Source organism: Anolis sagrei, chromosome 1 (genome assembly GCF_037176765.1).
Source record: "Anolis sagrei isolate rAnoSag1 chromosome 1, rAnoSag1.mat, whole genome shotgun sequence".
NCBI classification, from domain to species: domain Eukaryota; kingdom Metazoa; phylum Chordata; class Lepidosauria; order Squamata; family Dactyloidae; genus Anolis; species Anolis sagrei.
In genome coordinates, this window is record NC_090021.1 from 315,171,784 (window position 1) to 315,188,630 (window position 16,847).

The 16,847-nt window shown below is 40.1% G+C and overlaps 1 protein-coding gene across 6 annotated transcripts in view; it reads right to left on the reverse strand.

The window, feature by feature from the left end:
- TTC7B (tetratricopeptide repeat domain 7B) overlaps positions 1–16,847 on the reverse strand; it is a 124,867-nt gene that overhangs the window by 52,242 nt on the left and 55,778 nt on the right. For all 6 annotated transcript variants that reach the window (XM_060756791.2, XM_060756782.2, XM_060756751.2 and 3 more), the window contains 6 exons: positions 15,887–15,950; positions 9,392–9,529; positions 2,872–2,955; positions 2,285–2,389; positions 240–357; positions 1–58 (listed from right to left, as the gene is read on the reverse strand). In XM_060756791.2, coding sequence (XP_060612774.2) covers positions 1–58; positions 240–357; positions 2,285–2,389; positions 2,872–2,955; positions 9,392–9,529; positions 15,887–15,950 — 567 coding nt within the window. The remainder of the gene's footprint in view (positions 59–239; positions 358–2,284; positions 2,390–2,871; positions 2,956–9,391; positions 9,530–15,886; positions 15,951–16,847) is intronic.

The following is a 16,847-nucleotide window of genomic DNA, read 5'->3' on the forward strand; positions in this document are numbered from 1 at the left end:
CTTTGGAAGGCAATGAGAGCCTTTCGCTGCAGGACTTCTTGTATACCTCGCAAAGAAGCTGAAAAATGAGATTTAATTAGAGATATTTAAATAAAAAACTTTTTACCACACATCTAATATGAAATACTGTAAAAACATTTGCACAAAACACATTATTTTTTATCATTATCATTTGATAATAAAAGAGGTGCTCTATGTTACTGCCACTTTACCTTTATGGACAAATCTGATTTACTTACCATCTGTAGCTTGTAGGCTGTACGTCAGTCCCAGGGCTAAAAAACCTTTGGCTTTGAACTCTGAAGTCTTGTCCCCCGCATCAACCACTATTTTGGCAAACCTTTCTGCTTCTTCTAGCTAAAAAAAAAAGGCTTTGTATGAAACTAGAGATGGTCAAATTCCAACCTGAATCATACCTGGTTCAAAATAGAGAAGAGTCTCGCTTATCCAACATAAAAGTGCCAACAGAATGTTGGATAAGTGAAAATGTTGGCTAATAAGGAGGGATTAAGGAAAATCCTATTAAATGTCAAATTATGTTATGATTTTACAAATTAAGCACCAAAACATCATGTTTTACAACAGACTGACTGAAAAAGCAGTTCAATACATGGTAACATTATGTAGTAATTACTGTATTTACAAATTTAGCACCAAAACGGACAAGGGCTCTTTCTTTCTTCCACCCTGAATATTATTACGGGTGGGAGGCAGACTGCATTGGATAATACAAAACATTGGATGAGTGAAGGTTGGATAAGCGAGACTCTACTGCATGTCTAATTGAATTGTTTTAATTTGATAAATGCCCACTAGCAATCAAAAATTAATCCCATTAATCATAATATGCTATCAATTTCCAAAACATAAAATTAATCCAGGAAATAAAAAGATGCTGTCATATACATGCATAGAAACTAGAATTCTTTCTAAAAACTTTTTTTTAATTCAAGGAAAACAAACACAACAAATCATACGATTCTATGTCTCTATAAGTAAATTTTTAGGAATTTAATGTTACATAGCTCATAATATGCAAAATGTATTTCAAGGTAAGTTTCACTATCTCTGAAAATAGAATTCTGCTTCTGACTGAAGATAAGACTATAATGAGCTTTGACATCTACATTGAATTTATCACGTAATGTCTGTTCCTTAGACTAAGTCTTGATAAGGCCGTAGCTAGGGTGGAGCATGCTTGCTGATCATTAAAATCATTTTGATTTTTTTAAATTGTGATAAATTAATTATATATATATTTGAACAAAAATGCTCCTAAGTTTTCAATGCTTAGGACTAATGAGAACGAACATATCCAGAAGTTGAGCGTACTCAATAAAGCATGCCACTTTCAAACACCCAACAATATACCGTTATATACCCAAGTATAAGCCGAGCTTTTCAGCTCTTATTTAGGATGGAAAAGCCCCCCTCGGCTTGTACTCGAGTACAAGCCGAGGGGGGCTTTTCCATCCTAAATAAGAGCTGAAAAGCTCGGCTTATACTTGGGTATATAACGGTATATATAAGTTATTTATTATTTTACTCTAATATTATTCATATTCTTATTACATTTATTATTTTACTCTATTTATTATTATTATTATTATATTTACATTATTTTACTCTATTATTTTTATTAATTATTTTACTCTATTATTATTACATTTATTATTTTCCTCTCTTATTACTGTTATTACACTTCCATTATTTTACTCTTATTTTTATTACATTTATTATTTTGCTCTCTTTATTATTATTAGAAGGATACATGAGCACATTTACGTGAAAGAAAGATAGAATAATGGTTTAATCAGAGTTGGACAGCCTTATCTTAAATTACAGCTTTATGTAAATATTCAAATATATTTAATCTACTAATGCCTCAATTAATGTAATTTTATTGGTATCTATTTTTATTTTGAAATTTTGCCAGTAGCTGCTGCATTTCCCACCCTCGACTTATACTCGAGTCAATACGGTTTCCCAGTTTTTTGTGGTAAAATTAGGTGCCTCTTATATTCAGGTCAGCTTATATTCGAGTACATACGGTACCACTCTCTGAGTATTCTCCACATGTAATTGCAAGATCATGAGTGCCACTCTTCTCTAACAAGCTTATAAATTCTTGGAAGCTGAACATTTTGAACTGCCAGCCATGTTTGCCAAGGCTAGATATATTCAATAGAAATAATGCCAAATGTGCAAAAACAACAAAATAGCATTAATAATATCAATACATGTATCTGTGCAACTTGTTGCTTTTTCTGACGCACAGACTTACCCAATGGAGGGATCCCATACATAGTTTGGCAGCAAGAAGTGGGATTGTAGGATCATCTGGCTTCAATCGAATGCACTCTTTCAAGACCTTCACAGCTCGAGCAGACTATGAAATCACAAAGATTTTTTTTTCTTTGCCTCTTAATTCCTTCCAAGATATAAACAATTAAATACAGTGCACATTTCAGATATAATCACAGTTCAAGTAGGGATCTACACTGGCATATAATGCTGTTCTGATTTGCATTATATGGTCTGTGCAATTGCATATAATGCAGTTCAAAACAGTTCCAAACTGCATTATATGCCAGTGTAGATCCAGTGTACGATTTTAAGTTGGACTTCCTATGAAATGATAAGGACAATTAAACTGCTTTCTGTAGCATAATTAACCACAACATAGGAATCTGCCTGCTTGCAATTTTGTTAAGCTTTGCAAAACAACGTTGTGTTAATTGTTTGATGATCAATCAAGCTACAATTCAATCTTGCAACCAGTTACAGATGTGCAACTAGAACCCTTGATACATACCATATTAAAGCCAACTAACAAAACTTCAATAAAGAAAAATGTGTCAAAAGACCTACTTTTCCTGCAGCCATTAAGGACAGTGCAAACTGATACCAAAGATGGAATTCTTCAAAGGCAAACTTCATAGCTCTTTCTAAACACTAAAACAAGAACAAGCAAACAAAAATAACTGTCAATTATTTAAACCATTAGTGAGCATTGTTCCCTCATTATTATTCCATCATAGTTATGCGACACCCCCGGGCTTGTGTGATTAATGAGTATTTTATAGAAATGCTTTGATATGTAGCTTTTACGGAACTGCATTTTAATATGTGTGTTTGAAGAATTTTTATAGTATTTGTGTGTTTTTGACTGTGTTGCGGCCCGCCTCGAGCCATGGGAAAAGGCGGGTAAGAAATATTATTATTATTATTATTTGATATACAAGATTAGTACATAGCAAACAAGAACACTATGCTGGCTTTTGTATTCGTTCACACATTGGACACTTCCCAAGTGTTTAAGACTATGTGCTGTATCGGTGAATAATGTGTGCAGATCCAAGTAGGATGGCCTTTTACAGCTGACAGATGGTAATTTTGTCAGCGCCTATTGTTTTAAAGTGCAAGCCAAGGTCTTTAGGCACTGCACCCAGTCTGCGGATCAGCACTGGGACCACCTTTACTGGCTTATGACAGTCTGTACAGTACAATATTTAAATCCTCATATCGTTATTATAGATGTATTTGTACACTAGCTGTCCCCAGCCACGCGTTGCTGTGGCCCAGTGTGGTGATCTGGAAAATAAAGTAATGAGAAAGTGTTGGTTTCTAATATATGTAATTTCTTTATGCTTGTGGGTAAATAGCATTTCTTGCTGTTTCTTTGTCAGTACTGATGTGGAGATTGTCTGGTTTGCCTACTCTGGAACATGCAACATAGAATTGTCTTTCTTTAGGGGTCCCTATATCTGTGTGTGTATGAATCATATATATCTATCTATATCTATGGCTGGGTGGCTCTTTGTCAGGAGGGCTTTGATTACGTTTTCTTGCCCTGGTGAAGGGAGTTGGACTGGATGGTCTTAAGTATTTTCTGTTGGTCATGGGGGTTCTGTGTGGGAAGTTTGCCCCAATTCTGTCGTTGGGGGGTGAACTATAAATCCCACTAATTACAATTCCCTAATATCAAGGTCTATTTCCCCCAAACTCCATCTGAGTTCATATTTGTGCATATGGAATATTCATGCCAAGTTTGGTCCAGATCCATCATTGTTTGAATTCACAGTGGTCTCTGGATGTAGGTGAACTACAACTACCAAACTCAAGGTCAATGCCCACCAATCCCTAGTATTGTTTTCGGTTGATCATGGGAGTCCTTTGCGCTAAGTTTGGTTTCTTGGAATGCCTCAAAGAGCACCAACCACTACTGGTACCACTGTTCTCTTTTGCCATAGTTGTCCAATTTCAATTTGTAAGTCCTTGTATTTTGTGATTCTTTTCCAGCTCTTTGTCCTCTATTCTACTGTCTCCTGGTACTGCAATGTCTGTAATAAAAACATGTTTCCTTTCCACAACCGTTATATCTGGCGTGTTATGTGGCAGATGTTTGTCTGTTTGGATTCTAAAATCACAGAGTGTTTTTGCTTCTTCGTTTTCCATGGTCCTTGCCAGCTTGTGCTCATACCAGGTTTTACTGCATGGTAGGCCATACTTCTTGCAAAGGTTCCAGTGCTCCATTGCTGTTAGGCTGTTGTGACGTTTAATATAGTCCATCTGGGTTATTTTCTTGCAACTGCAAATGAGGTGCTCCAATGTCTCATCACTCTCTTTGCATAGACAGCTCTTTGGGTCATTGTAGGACTTTTCAATTCTTGTTTTTATTGCATTTGTTCTTAAAGCTTGTTCTTGTGCAGCCAAAATCAGGCTTTCAGTTTCCTTTTTTAGGGTCTCCTTCTAAGCCGCTCTCATGTTTTCTTGCTGTCGACCTTCCCTTCAATATTCTTAAAATACTGCCCATGGAGTGGCTTGCTTCTTCTTCTTCTTCTTCTTTCTATTATTATTACTAGCTTGGGTACCCAGCGTTGCCTAGGTTATTTGAAAAGGTCAATTTTAATTATACAAAAATGCATAAGGCTGTGGGTGAACTATAACTCACATCATGCCAGGTTAATAACCCCAAAAAACTCACATCAGCACTTAAAGTGTGTTATGTTGGGCATGTTTGCTCTAGATGCATCATTGGAGGGGTTCAGCATGCTCTCTGGCTGTAGAGTAAACTACATATCCCACTATGGAGATTCAGTACCCTCAAAACCCTCCAGTAGGTTGAGTTAGTCATGCGGGTTCTGTGTGTCAAGTTTGGTCCAAGTCCATCGTCAGTGGAGGTCACAATTTCTCTGGTTCTGGGTGAACTACAACTCCCAGAAAGGTAGATCAGCTTCCCCCAAACCCTTCCAGTAATCAAATTTTGGCATATCTGTTATGTATGCCAAATTTGGCCCAGATCCATTGGTGTTTGGATTCACAGTGCTCTGTGGATGTAGGTGAACTACAACTCCCCCAAATCAATGTGAATTTCCCCTAAAGACCTCCAGGGTTTTTTTGCTGGTCATGGGGCCACTGTGTGCCAAGTGTGGTCCAATTCCATCTTTGGTGGAGTTCAGAGTACTCACTGATTGTAGGTGAAGTATAAACTCCAGTACCTACAAAATGTCCAAGTCAATTCCCCTCAAAACCCACCAGTATTCAAGTTTGGGCATACCGAGAATGGATGCCAAGTTTGGTCCAGATCCATCTTTGTTTGGGTTCACAGTGAACTCTGGATTTTAGGTAAACTACAACTCCTATAAATCCCTCCAAAGGCCTCCAGTATGTTTTGTTAGTGATGGGGGGTTCTCTGTTCCAAGTTGGTTCCATGTCCATCATTGATGGAGTTCAGAGTGCCCTTAAATTGAAGGTGAATTATACATCCCAGTGCCTACAACTCCTATAAATCATGGTGAATTCTCCCCAAACCTCTCTAGTATATTCAGTTGCTGATCAATTCCTCTGTTTGCCATAGAAAAGAATAGGAAAGGGTTAAGGGAGAGGCAGTGGCCGGGGTCATGCAAATTCCACAACCAAGGGAGAGAGTAAGAAACACTGGGATGTCTGTGATGGAGGAAACACAGTCTAGGATGAAATTGTCTCCTTGGGTGGGGGGCAGTGTGGCGTTTGTGGAGGACATTGGCAGGGCTCTTGTACATGTTCATGGCGCTCACTATAATGGGCAACGTCATTGGAGGGGGGTATTGGGAGCTATAGCTGTTTGTGTGTAGATAGGAGCTTGCCTGTATAAGTGGACACTCCAGCCACATATAAGTGTACACTTCTTTTATTATGTGTAAAGATTATAGCCTAGACTGACCATAAGCTTGCCACAGATGCAGGCGAAACGTCAGGAGAGAATGCCTCTAGACCATGGCCATATAGCCCGAAAAAACCTACAACAACCCAGTGATTCTGGCCATGAAAGCCTTCGACAATACATTATAAAGACTGCTTTATAAATAAGGAAAAATCCAACACGCTTCAGTACTCTTAAGTCAGAGTGAATAATGCAAGTAAGTGAAAGCTGTTTTTGTATTTCCATAAAACAAAGACAAATTGAAGGCAGCATCGTAATGTTAATCCAGAAAAGCATTTTTTTTACAATTTAATGAAGTACTTTCTTTTAAAGACACTTTTTATCTCCTCTTCTTTTTCTCTCTTTGTGCCCTATTGTAGATAATATCTCTCCTTTTTATGCAGCACTCCATGCATGTGCATTCTCTGTCTAATTATCCCCATTTTCTTCCAAGAACAGCAGAGTGTACTCTCTCTGCACCCATAGTGTGTGGTAATCATTCCTAGTAGCAGAAAAGTGAGAAAAGTACCAAAGTGGATACACAGAAAACCCCAGAAAATGAGAGAAAATGTAATATTAGCCCCTGCTACACACTGAAAATCACTTTGTTACTTTAGGAACATAAAATATGCGATTTTATGCGCTGTATTTAATAATGTTTAATGTTTCATCGGGGGAGGGTCAATTTTGATGTTTTAAATTGTATTTTATCACTGGCATTGGATTGTTGCCAACACTTGTCAACTGCCCTGAGTCCCCTTTGGGGTTGAGAAGGTCAGTGTGCTGAAAGAAGCAAAGACCACCAGCATTGAAGCAATGTTCCTATGCCATCAACTCGGCTGGACTGGCCACGTTGTCTGAATGCCCGATCACTGTCTCCCGATGCAGTTACTATACTCTCAACTCAAAAATGGAAAACAGAAAGTTGGTAGACAGAAAAAGAGATTTAAAGATGGGCTTAAAGCTAATTTTTAAAACTGTGGCACAGACACCAAGAACTGGGAAGCCCTGGCCCTTGAGTGCTCTAGCTGAAGGGCAGCTGTGACCAGAAGTGCTGTGGAATTCGAAGAGGCACGAATAGAGGGCGAAAGGAAGAAACGTACCAAGAGGAAGGCACACCATGCCAACCCTTACTGAGACAGCCTCCCACCTGGAGACCGATGTCTTCACTGCGGGAGTGCACGTGGATCAAGAAAAATCAGCTATGTACCCACTGCCAAGACACTACACTTGGAAGGCCCTCATACTCGAACTAGAGATCGCCTAAGTAATGCACTCTTATGCAGAGGCATCCAAACATAACTAGGTTCATAATGTTATGGAACAGCTCTTTAAAAAAAAACAAAACCAACTATTCCATAGAATTTAACAACTGCAGTTCAAACAAAAAGATTTCTAAAGATGTCATAATCATGCCTCCGTCTCTAAATTTGGATGATTCTGCAACAGTATAAGAAATTTAGCTTTGCTTTATGGAAATCCTCATTTATCTTCTATTCTGAACATTCTTCAGCATACTGCATACTGTTCAGGCTAATGGAGGAAGTTCATTATTCTTTCTCTCACTCTGTCAACTGGATGCAATCAAAAAAGAAAACTCAAACACTTTAGGGCATAAAGTACATGGCTCCCAAGCTTTTTTATTTGTTGAAGCTCTTCTGCTCAAGACAACTAAATTAATAGCACAAGAATCAAGAGAAGAAAGCACAAGGCAATATTATCTGGAACTACAAAATGAAGAATGTAAAGGAAATGTCAACGGAGGTATATCTGAAAGTTTTGAAGTTACAAATATGACCTTTTAAAGGAAGAGAATATACGTATAAGATGAAAGTAGAAAAAGGAACTAGGCCATCTCTATTGCTATATAAAAGGATGCCAGCTTCTCTAACAAACAGAGACCCACCGGCAAGAACTATGAATATTTTAATGCAAAGTTATGAAATCTACTTGAGAACAATCTTGATTGACTTCCTTAGTTTCTGGTAGAGGCATACGCTAGAAGCTCTTTCTGTGTTTCTTTGCTTGTAGTGAAAATACAGCACACTGTTCTGCACAGATATGGTATAATTTCTCATTAATTCTTATATAGATATAGAAATAAAACATAAAAAATTGCTAGAGGGAAAGTAAGAGGGTATCCAGCAAAATAATACAAAAAGAAAACAAAGAAGACCATTACATCAGAAAAAATAATAATAAAGCAGAATGCTCAATAACATCATTTCCCCATCGTCCCTATTTCATGTGCCTGTTTGGACATAAGTCCAACTGAATGAAACATGACAGACTGTCCAATATATTTTTTTAGATTGGTAAAAAAAACTAGGATTAAGGCATTTCACCCAGTAATGTTATACAGCAATCTAAGAAGAACTGGGACCATTAAAGTTTTTTGACACTAGGGTACACTAATAACACCTTGAGTGTACTATTTATTATATAAAGTGGATAAGAGTATTTCTTGTGTTTCAAAGCAAAAAAATCACAATCTGTGCTGTCATAGTATCTTTGATGTAGGGATGAGACTATGAACAGGTTGTTTACCTGTAACTGTGGTTCTTCAAATGGTCATCTGTAAACTCATAGGTAAAGGACTTCTAGGCTTTATGGATGCTATTCTAGAACCGAGATGGCATCTTTTGAGGAGAGAAGTTCTACTTCCTTTCACTATTCATATCAATTTAATTTCTCTATTGTGCCTCTGTTTCTTGCCCACTGGGACACCCAAGAAAAGGAGGTGAACATGTAATGGGAGTTCACAAATTATCACCTACAGGTAAGCAATCTTTTCTTCTTTGTTGTATCTGTCACTCACAGAAATGGGAAACTGGCAAGTTAATTTTTTAAGGAAGATGGGAGACTGACATAGCAGAACAAATGAATGCATAGAACTCCATCCTTAAATATGTTTAGAGATACTTAGTTGGACCCTATTAAAGTTTTTGCTTTTCAAAAATTATCTGTATCTCCTCCAACACAAAATATACATCCAAATAATTTATTGAAATATTAATTTTACCACAGAATTTATTTACAAGAACACAAAGACAATCTGCTAATTTTACTTTTAGAGCACGCACAAACTTATTCTTTGGTTAACTTTTGTTTTCATCAGCCAAAGAGAGCAGGACCTCAACTAATAGTCCAGGAATGGAAAGTCACTTAGGTGAAATTCATGCTTTGGTTTCTGTGACCACAGCCTACCTCTGATAGCATTTCATATTGACCTCTTCTTCCCAAGGCAATGGTAAGCAAGTCGTAGACTACAGATGCACTTTGCAAACTAATGATGCGGTCACTTTTGTGTTCTGGAATTCTACTCAGAACAGCATCACGATTAGCCTAGAAAGGAAAACAAGAATTAAAGAATCAGCAGGAGACTGGGAAAAGGTGCATGTCAGTCTCACTTTGAGTTCTCAAACATGAAATGACTGCACATTATAACTTGCACAGCTTTGGATGATGAAAAAGAATTTCTTAAGAGTTGCTATATCATTAAAATTGGATAACAGAAATTAATTTAAATAATGATTGAAAAACATAGACATACACTTAACAGCATTTATCACAATAATTCAGTGAAAAAAGTTGCCAAGTTAAGCAAGGATGACAAATTTCTCTGTAAGTTTTTAGATGTAAACTAGAGGATAATATACTTTGATCTATCCTCAGAGTGAAAAACATTATGTGCTTTAGATACCAACATATTTTCACAGTCTGGTAGCGATCTGATATTTAGACTATGCAGTTATGAGTGAATAAAAGCAGACTAACCAATCTCCAGGGGGTGGATTTTCACAGCAGTAAACAGATAATTACACAAATGCTTTTGTGTAATCTTTTAACCTTTTGGGAACATTACTATACACATGTTGCCTTGAAAGCACACATGTATAAATCATGAATATGATTTATCTTGGGCAAGTTTTCAAATCTCTCATCAGAACTGAGGCACACTATCCAACAAGGGGCCTTAATATCACCAGAGCGCAGTCTGTTCAGCACCTTCCAAGTCGCCCAGTCTTCTGAGCCAATTTTAAGAAATGGGGCCACAAACTGGAGTCCACGACATGCGAGTATGGAGAAGAGCAAACAACAGACCACCTATTACAATGCAGTCTGAGCCCTGTCACATGCACAATGGAGGACCTCCTTATAGCCACACCAGAGACACTCCAAGTGGCCAGCTTCTGGTCAAAGTATAGTTAATATAATGACAACCTTTTAAACTCTGTTTTTTTTTTTTAATACATTACAACTGTACCCTTGGTTCTTTCCTGCATTAAAATCACTAAGACAATTAAACATAAGATAGAACAATATTTAGACATGAAGACATAAAAACTAAAATCATCTAATATAAACATTACAATCACATGATCCAAACTCATAGACCACGGCCATTCCAAAATATCAATTGCACATATTCCATATTTATTTCTTGTACTGCACTACTTTACTAATCAAAAGCTTGGTCCCATAACCATGTCTTTGTTTTCTTTCTAAAGGCCAGGAGGGAGGGCACTGATCTCTCACTGGGGAGAGAGTTCCAGAGCCGAGGAGCCACCACTGAGAAGCCACCACTGAGCCACCATTTGCGACGCAGGCAGAACTGAGGGGAGGGCCTCCCCAGAAGATTTATTTATTATTTATTATTTATTTGATGCACTTATTAACCGCCATTCTCAGCCCATAAGGGCGACTCATGGCGGTGTACAGTACACATAAAAGACAATTACAAAAGCCATTTTCAACAACATATAAACAATACAACAACTTACAGTCTACACTAAGAATCCGCTTCGTCTCTTAGTGGAATCATAGCCAGTCTCATATTCCTTGTTCCATTCCAGTTCCCATTACCGTATTGTTTGTTGTTTAGCACTTAATTAAATGCCCTCTCGAACAGCCATGTCTTAAGGCTTTTTCGAAAGGACATGAGGGAGGGCGCCTGTCTGATGTGAACAGGGAGAGTGTTCCACAGCCGGGGGGCCACCACCGAGAAGGCCCTCTCCCTCGTCCCCGCCAGCCGTGCCTGTGATGCAGGCGGGATCGAGAGAAGGGCCTCCCCAGACGATCTCAAGGTCCTCGTGGGCTCGTAGGCCAAGATGCGGTCGGGAAGGTATTTTGGGCCGGAGCCGTTTAGGGCTTTGTAGGCCAAAACCAGCACCTTGAATTGGGTCCGGTAGCAAATCGGCAGCCAGTGGAGCTGGGACAACAAGGGCGTTGTGTGCTCCCTGCCACCCGCTCCAGTTAGTAACATGGCTGCCGCGCGCTGAACCAGCTGAAGCTTCCGGGCCGTCTTCAAGGGCAGCCCCACGTAGAGAGCGTTGCAGTAATCCAGGCGGGATGTGACAAGAGCGTGTACCACCGTGGCCAAGTCAGACTTCCCGAGATACGGGCGCAGCTGGCGCACGAGCCTGAGCTGTGCAAATGCTCCCCTGGTCACCGCTGAAACCTGGGGGTCCAGGCTCAACGATGAGTCCAGGGTCACACCCAAGCTGCGAACCTGCGCCTTCAAGGGGAGTGCGACCCCGTCCAGCACAGGCTGTAACCCTATACCCCGTTCGGCCTTGCGACTGACCAGGAGTACCTCTGTCTTGTCTGGATTTAATTTCAGTTTGTTCGCCCTCATCCAGACCGTTACAGCGGCCAGGCACCGGTTCAGGACCTCGACAGCCTCCTTAGTAGCAGGTGGGAAGGAGTGACAGAGTTGGACATCATCTGCGTACAGATGACACCGCACCGCGAAACTCCGGATGATCTCACCCAGCGGCTTCATGTAGATATTAAACAGCATGGGGGACAGTATGGAACCCTGTGGCACCCCACAAGTCAAAGGTTGTGGTGCGGAACAGGAGTCCCCCAATAACACCTTCTGGGTGCGGCCCTCCAGAAATGACTGGAGCCACTGCAAAGCAATGCCCCCAAGACCCATTTCCGCAAGGCGCCCCAGAAGGATACCGTGGTCGACGGTATCGAAGGCCGCTGAGAGGTCCAGGAGCACCAACAGGGACACACTCCCCCTGTCTAGCTCCCGGCGCAGATCATCCACTAAGGCGACCAAGACCGTCTCGGTACCATGCCCCGGTCTGAAACCAGACTGTGCCGGATCCAGATAATCCGTGTCTCTCAAGAATACCTGGAATTGTGAGGCCACCACGCTTTCCATGACTTTGCCCAAGAAGGGGAGATTGGAAACAGGCCAAAAGTTGTCCAATTTAGTGGGGTCCAGTGATGGCTTCTTCAACAGCGGCTTTATAATAGCCTGTTTTAGGCTCGCTGGAATCTTGCCTTCCCGAAGGGAGGCATTCACCACCACTGTTACCCACTCAGCCAATCCCCCTCTGGCCTCCCTCAGAAGCCAGGATGGGCAGGGGTCTAGGATGGACGTGGTGGGCCTCATACCTCCAAGTATCTTGTCCACATCCTCGGGTTTCACAAACTGAAAAGAATCCATCAAAATAGGACAAGCAGGTGCTCTCGTTACATTCTCGGAGTCTGCATCTAACGCGGCGTCCAGCCCAGAACGGATCAAGGCGACTTTGTCTGCGAAGAACCGAGCAAATGCTTCACAGCGCGTGCCCGAATTGTCAGGGCTCCCACCTGCAGTGGTGGGAGTTAAAAGACCTCTGACAATCCGAAACAACTCCGCCGGACGGTTCTTTGCAGACGCAATAGTGGCCGCAAAGAAAGTTTTCTTTGCGGCCTTTATTGCCGCGGCATATGCCCTAAGAAAGGACACAAACCGTGCTCGGTTTGACTCGCTCGGATCCGAACGCCACACGCTCTCTAGTTCCCTCTTCCTTCGCTTCATCACTGCCAGCTCCTCAGTAAACCAAGGGGCTGGTTTAGCTCGGCTACTTGAGAGGGGACGTTCCGGAGCAATCATGTCAATAGCCCTGGCCATCTCCCCATTCCAGAGAGCCACCAAGGCTTCGACATGGTCGCCTACCGAGGTGGCGGGAAAATCCCCAAGAGCCGTCAGGAGATCTTAAGCCGTCAGGAGATCTTAACCTCCGTGATGGTTCAGAAAGGGAAATAATTTTATTTGTGTTACCAGTTTACTGATGCAGTCATCTCTAACAACTGTTTTTGCTGCATCCTGGTTGGGGCATGAGTTACATTTACTGTGCCCTTAATCTGAAAATAGAAATGAATTCTTGTTTCATTTTTTTTCTACATTTGGAGAATGTTGTAAAAGGATTACAATTCCATATATGAATGTAGAACTCGTCACAGCTCAATTCTCTAATAGTCCGAAATGACAAATGATCAAACAATGTTACATTGTAAGGCCATTATGTTTTGTAATTCTGATGATGGGAATACAATATAGCAATCTGCTATAACTGCAGTGGCAAGGCAATTAATATGAGCACTTTCAAGCTCTCAGTTTGAAAAGACCTTAACTGTCCACTAGATTACACGGTAGAAATTATCTATGAAATACTTTCTGCCTGATCCAGTCTGTATTTATTGTCCTTGCAGAAATCTTGATGAAATAGAAGAAAAGTGTTTCAAAATTATTCTCAGAGGGTTTGAGTCTCTAAGGGAGAGCCTGGGAAGAGCAACCTGATACTATGGTTTGCTTTTCTCAGTTTAATGGCTTTTCCCCTCAGCTTCCCAATGAAGAGCTTAAGTATTGCCTCCTTGAAAAAACTGTTGGCCAGATATCTTGCATTTTTATATTTATTATATTACAGTTGATATATTTATTACACTGGACAATCTGATAAATATATCAACTAACATTTTTTGCCTCAAATGTTAGCTCTGCCTCTGGGTTTATTTGACCTGCTAATTCCAAAAATGGCACCAGTTTTCCCCTATCAGCTCTAATTTTTGATGCACAAAACATATCCCATATATCAATGGTTCTCAACCTGGGGGTCATGACCTCTTTCGTGGTCACCCTACCGTTTCCCAGGGGACACCGTTGCTATGGGAAGAGGCAGGTGGAAGGAATGGTGAGGAAGCAATGCTGCTACTTTCTGCCAGCCTTCTGTGAATTCAGCTCAGGAGATAGTTAACAATCTCCCAAGTGAACCAGGTTAAAATCACTCCTTTCCATGGAATCCTATTGATCTGCACCAAATCCCATGGGATACAAGAGACTGTGAAGCAGGGTAAAATCACTCCTTTCCATGAGATCCTATTGTTCGGCCCCCGAATTAGCACCCCCAAATAACCCCAAGACATCAAGAACATTTTTTTTGTTGCGTTATGTATTATCTTATATTTATTTCTGCAACAGTATTATAGCAGATGGATTCTAAAGGTAGGGAATGTAAATATAGCAACAACATCAGCAACATCTGCTGCTGCTTCTCCTCCTCCAAATGAGCAAGTTTCATCACAGTGTTGTAAAACTTGAAGCTTTAGCTCATTCAAAGTCCATTTTACTAATCTGCAAACCAAGTAGAAGTATATTAAATGAAGCTGCCAAGAGTGCTATAAACATTATCTTTTCTCTCAAGTTCTGGAAGCCTGCAGATCCCAAGGTTCCTGATTTGTTTTTCTAAATCTTCACTCTCTCATGTATATAAGTGGTCTCATATTTTTAATGGGTGACTGATGCTTGTTCATAGAACAAGGGCCTCACTAGGAGTCTGCTTCCTCTCTGGGGAAATCCTTTGATGGGAGGTGTTAGCTAGCCCTGATTGTTTCCTGTCTGGAACTCCTGTTTTCTAAGTTTTGATCGTTATTTACTGGCCTGATTTTAGAGTTTGAACAAAATCTGGATACCAGTATTTAAAAATGCTAAAATTGGGAGAATAAATAAAGAACTACACTCAGAAAATAGGGGAATTCCAGACAAGAAATAATCAGGGTCAGTTTACACCTCCCAACAAAGGATTCCCCCAGGCAGCAACCAGCCAGGCTTTGGAACTGCAAGGCCATTAAATGCTAATCAAGGTGGTCAATTGCAACATTCACACTTGCCTCAAGCTGACAAGAGTTTTTTCTCCCACCCTAGACATTCTACATATATAAAACCCCACATGCCCACTTTCCAACAGTCCTCACAACCTCTGAGGATGCCTACAATAGATGTGGGTGAAACGTCAGGAGAGAATGCTTCTCGAACATGGCCATATAACCCGGAAAACTCACAGCAACCCCGTGATTCCAGCCATGAAAGCCTTCGACAACACAAAGGAATTGGTGTTTGAACATGCTTAATAGAAATTGTTCACTCCTCTGTAAGTATCATATGGTGCTGGTGGAGTTATGCTAGCACTTCTCTAAATAGGTCAGAATGCTGAAAATTTACATGTGCAACATTTTGAGTTTGTTTCATTACTACTGTTACTTTGTCGTCACCGTCCAGTCCTTTTAAACTTGTCATCTCTTATCCCAAACCTTTGTAGTTTGCATTGATCAGTTATCGAAAGATCTCTGAATGATAACCACAGTATAAGATTAATTACTTTTGATATGGCACAGAGTGTTAAGTCCTGGTTTCCATTAGCCTCCAATAATATCAAACACTGCCCTCCCCTAATACACACAGTATTTGCTTGATGGAAAGAGGAAAGTAGTCTGCATGTCTACAGTACCGGTCCGAATCCCTCTTTGAAGGTGAGAGGGTCGGTATATAAAACCTCGAAATAAATAAATAAATAAATAAATAAATACAGTGAGCAAAAATACAATAATATAATCAAATTGCATTTATGGAACTGTCTGACTCACCATAGATTCGCTAATCAGCAGCAGCAAGAGAGCTTCTTCAGTGTTCTCTTGAGGACAGAAAATGCTGTTAAAAATTGAGTATTTATTACCTTAAAAATAAAGTTATTCAAAATTCATTCACACATAATAGTTAACAACCGTGTCATATTTTGTGTCTGTCATGCTTTACAAATTATGTATAGGAAAAACAATTCTGCTTTTTACAGCAGCAAAGAAAATTATGAAAACGATGTTTAAGAGAGATGCTTCAGAATGTAAAAACAATAGTGTAATTAGAATTAACAGCAACCATATCAAAGACATTTAATGTTTTGAAAATTAGAAATAATCAGCAGAAATTTAACAGTTGCCACCTTATACTTTTGAATATATAGCATTATATTCTCAACACTCTTAAAACTGCATTTTCCATATAGACTTCCTATACTTGGATCACCTTGCACTTCAGCCATTTTTCGCCCTTTCAATAGTGTGAATGTGATGGATTCAACATGGATTTCTCTACAGTTTTAATACCCTATATACTCATGTAAAGGTAAAAGTTTCCCCTGACATTAAGTCTAGTCGTGTCCAACTTGGGGGTGATGCTCATCTCCATTTCTAAGCCGAAGAACTGGTGTTTTCTGTAGACATCTCCAAGGTCATGTGGACTGTATGACTACATGGAGCGCCATTATGTTCTTGCCGAAGCGGTGCCTATCGATCTACTTACATCTGCATGTTTTCAATTGCTAGATTGGCACAAGCTGGGGCTAACAATGGGAGCTCACCCCATCCCAAGGCTTCAAACTGCCAGCCTTCTGGTCAGCAAGTTCTGCAGCTTAGCAGTTTAACCCGCTGCACCACCTTGGCCCTAATAATGTACAAGCCGAGAAATTTTAGTTAAAAAACCAACCCCAAAAACCTGAGTCAACATATCTTGCCCACGACTTATACGTGAGGCCTACCTATGCATGAGCAC